This window comes from Bombus bifarius, unplaced genomic scaffold, assembly GCF_011952205.1.
Source record: "Bombus bifarius isolate JDL3187 unplaced genomic scaffold, Bbif_JDL3187 scf7180000008213, whole genome shotgun sequence".
In the NCBI taxonomy this organism is placed as follows: domain Eukaryota; kingdom Metazoa; phylum Arthropoda; class Insecta; order Hymenoptera; family Apidae; genus Bombus; species Bombus bifarius.
In genome coordinates this window covers 823,151-825,486 of record NW_022884516.1, presented here as the reverse complement: position 1 = coordinate 825,486, position 2,336 = coordinate 823,151, and the positions used below count along the sequence as shown (strand labels likewise).

The following is a 2,336-nucleotide window of genomic DNA, read 5'->3' as shown; positions in this document are numbered from 1 at the left end:
GCGCAAATATTCCCGTCGTATCGTCTTTGTCCGTCTATCGTTCCGCGAACAACGCTGCCCGGATAGACGATCGGTCGATTCTCTCTGGCTTGTAGGTATAGCGTAACTGCTGCACAAACGCGTCTCGTAGCAGGGCAAACGAATCGCACAAAGGGCTCCACCCGTGAATAACATTAGTCTAAACATGGTTCGGTGTTTGGACGGCGAGGCTTGGTCTTAATCAAAGGCATCGAACAGCGCGGCGTGACGACGCCCGCTAATAACGTGTATACGACGTCTTCGCCGCGCTATCGACCTGTTCCATCACGTTCTGTGTCCTCTCCGCGTTAGACGCGATACGTGTACTTAGCCATAATTGACGAGAGCCGGGGACGAGTCACGCGAACCCGCTCTCCGACAGCAGTTTAACGTGGCTTTGGCGCATGTGCGTTCTCCTCTCGTTGCACCGCTCGCTTGTTCCCTCCGGACCGCTGCCACCGCCGCTGTCACCGTCATCCTCACCGTCGTCACCGTTGAAGTCGTCACCGTCGTCGTCGTCGTCGTCGTCGTCGTCGTCACTGTCGTCGTCGTCCACGTCGTCGTCTACGTCGTCGTCCACATCGTCGTCCACATCGTCGTCCACATCGTCGTCCACATCGTCGTCCACATCGTCGTCCACGTCGTCGTCCACGTCGTCGTCCACGTCGTCGTCCACGTCGTCGTCGTCGTCGTCGTCGTCGCAAGGGGTAGGGAGCCTATCTATTTTCCCCTTCTACGCGCCTCCGGCATGTACTCACCAGCATCGGGAACATGCCGTTGAATTAACCCCACTCGCGTCCATCGTACAGCCCTCAACACGCCCTCGTGCGTTTCGTTGTCTCTCTCCTGTTCAAGGTTATCCTGCCTGTTCCTGGTACCACCACCCTTCTGCGCTCGTTCGGCTCCGTGCCGCTTCCGTTCCAGTCCACGCCTCTGCCCCGTTCTGATTGGCGAACGAGTTTCGACGCGCCGCGACGCTGATCCCCGGGACCGATTTATATCTCGCGGCTGTTCGCCGCCGCCACCACTGCCACCATCGCCACCCCTCTTCGTCGCGAAATTTTTATGTCCAACGGGGGTTGCGCCAACGCTTCGCCGCGTCTCACCACCCTACGCTACACGCCTATTTTTCTCATCTACGCGCCAGACTCCTACCTCTGGCGAAATTACGTGGCCAGGCACTGATTTAACGAGCTTTCCTCCGAGATTGCTGATGGATCTGTCTCCGTGGACGAAAACGCGCGTCGAAAGCACGAACCGACCAAGGGGATGGAGAGAACGGAAATGAAAATCGCTGGATAGAACGCCTCGTCGACGTTTGATGCGACGAAACGATCGTCGAAATCGAATCGCTGCGCCGTGTCGTGCGCATTATTTATTTATTTAGTATGTTCCGAGCTCACATTCTGCGGTACAAAGAAGAAAAGGGTTTACGACAACGAATGGTAAATGTATAGCAAAGAATACGGAAAGAATATAAATATACGAGCCAAGATGCGTAAAAATAACACAGAGTTAAGAGTCAAATAATTGCAAAGCTGACCGCGTCTTAATTTACGATAAGGTGGAGAGAAGAGATCGACTCGTTCGTAGATACCATCACTGTCACGAGACGTGAATTTGTACTCTATCGGCTGTCCAGTTTCCGACGAAACTGTAGAAACGTTACTTTCGATAGAGTCCGAAGAAGTCGTGCAAACTGTCGCTTCTGCGGCTGATCGAGGCAAATAGGTACCGCCGAACGACCAAGAGTCTTTCGAAGCTGGCCGATGACCGCGACCAATCGAACAAACGACCGGTCATCGTTAACCCCTGCGAAGGTGTCGGAACTTCGAAGCATCTCTTAATAGGCACGCGACCCCGTACAACGAAGATGGCTGCTCTTCGACTGCGAGTCGGATGGGGAACAATCGGAGCAGCTTTTCTATTTGATTCGACTGTGTGGAAGGGGTTCGCTCTCGAGAGAAAGTCGAACAAAAAAAAAGAAAAAGGAAAAAAGACGGATCAAAGTGGAAACTACGACGACGTTTCGAATTTGTTAAATCGAACGAGAGCTTCGGTTCGAAGAGCGAATATGGTGGTATTTCGAGATATTAAAGAATTTTAATTTCTGATCGACTATCTTTTAAGAAAGGACTTCTAGCCTGGCACGAATTCGATCAGCCACTTTTCCTTAATGCACGAAGCCATTTCGCTGACACGGCCAGACAATTCCGGGAGCCAGAGTTTTCGCTTTGTCGATAGACTAATGACACCGTCGAGGGCGTTTAAACCAAACTTGCTAGTCTTCCGGTTCTACACGCTCCTTACACGCTCCG

General features: G+C 52.6%; 1 protein-coding gene across 1 annotated transcript; it reads right to left on the bottom strand.

Annotated features, from left to right (window-relative positions):
• Positions 1-376: 376 nt before the first annotated feature.
• Positions 377-820, bottom strand: LOC117210921 (prostatic spermine-binding protein-like). The gene is made up of 2 exons (XM_033454373.1): positions 806-820; positions 377-751 (listed from the first exon to the last, which is right to left on the bottom strand). Exons 1-2 carry the CDS (start codon positions 818-820, stop codon positions 377-379), a joined length of 390 nt encoding a protein of 129 aa, XP_033310264.1.
• Between the last annotated feature and the right edge of the window lie 1,516 nt (positions 821-2,336).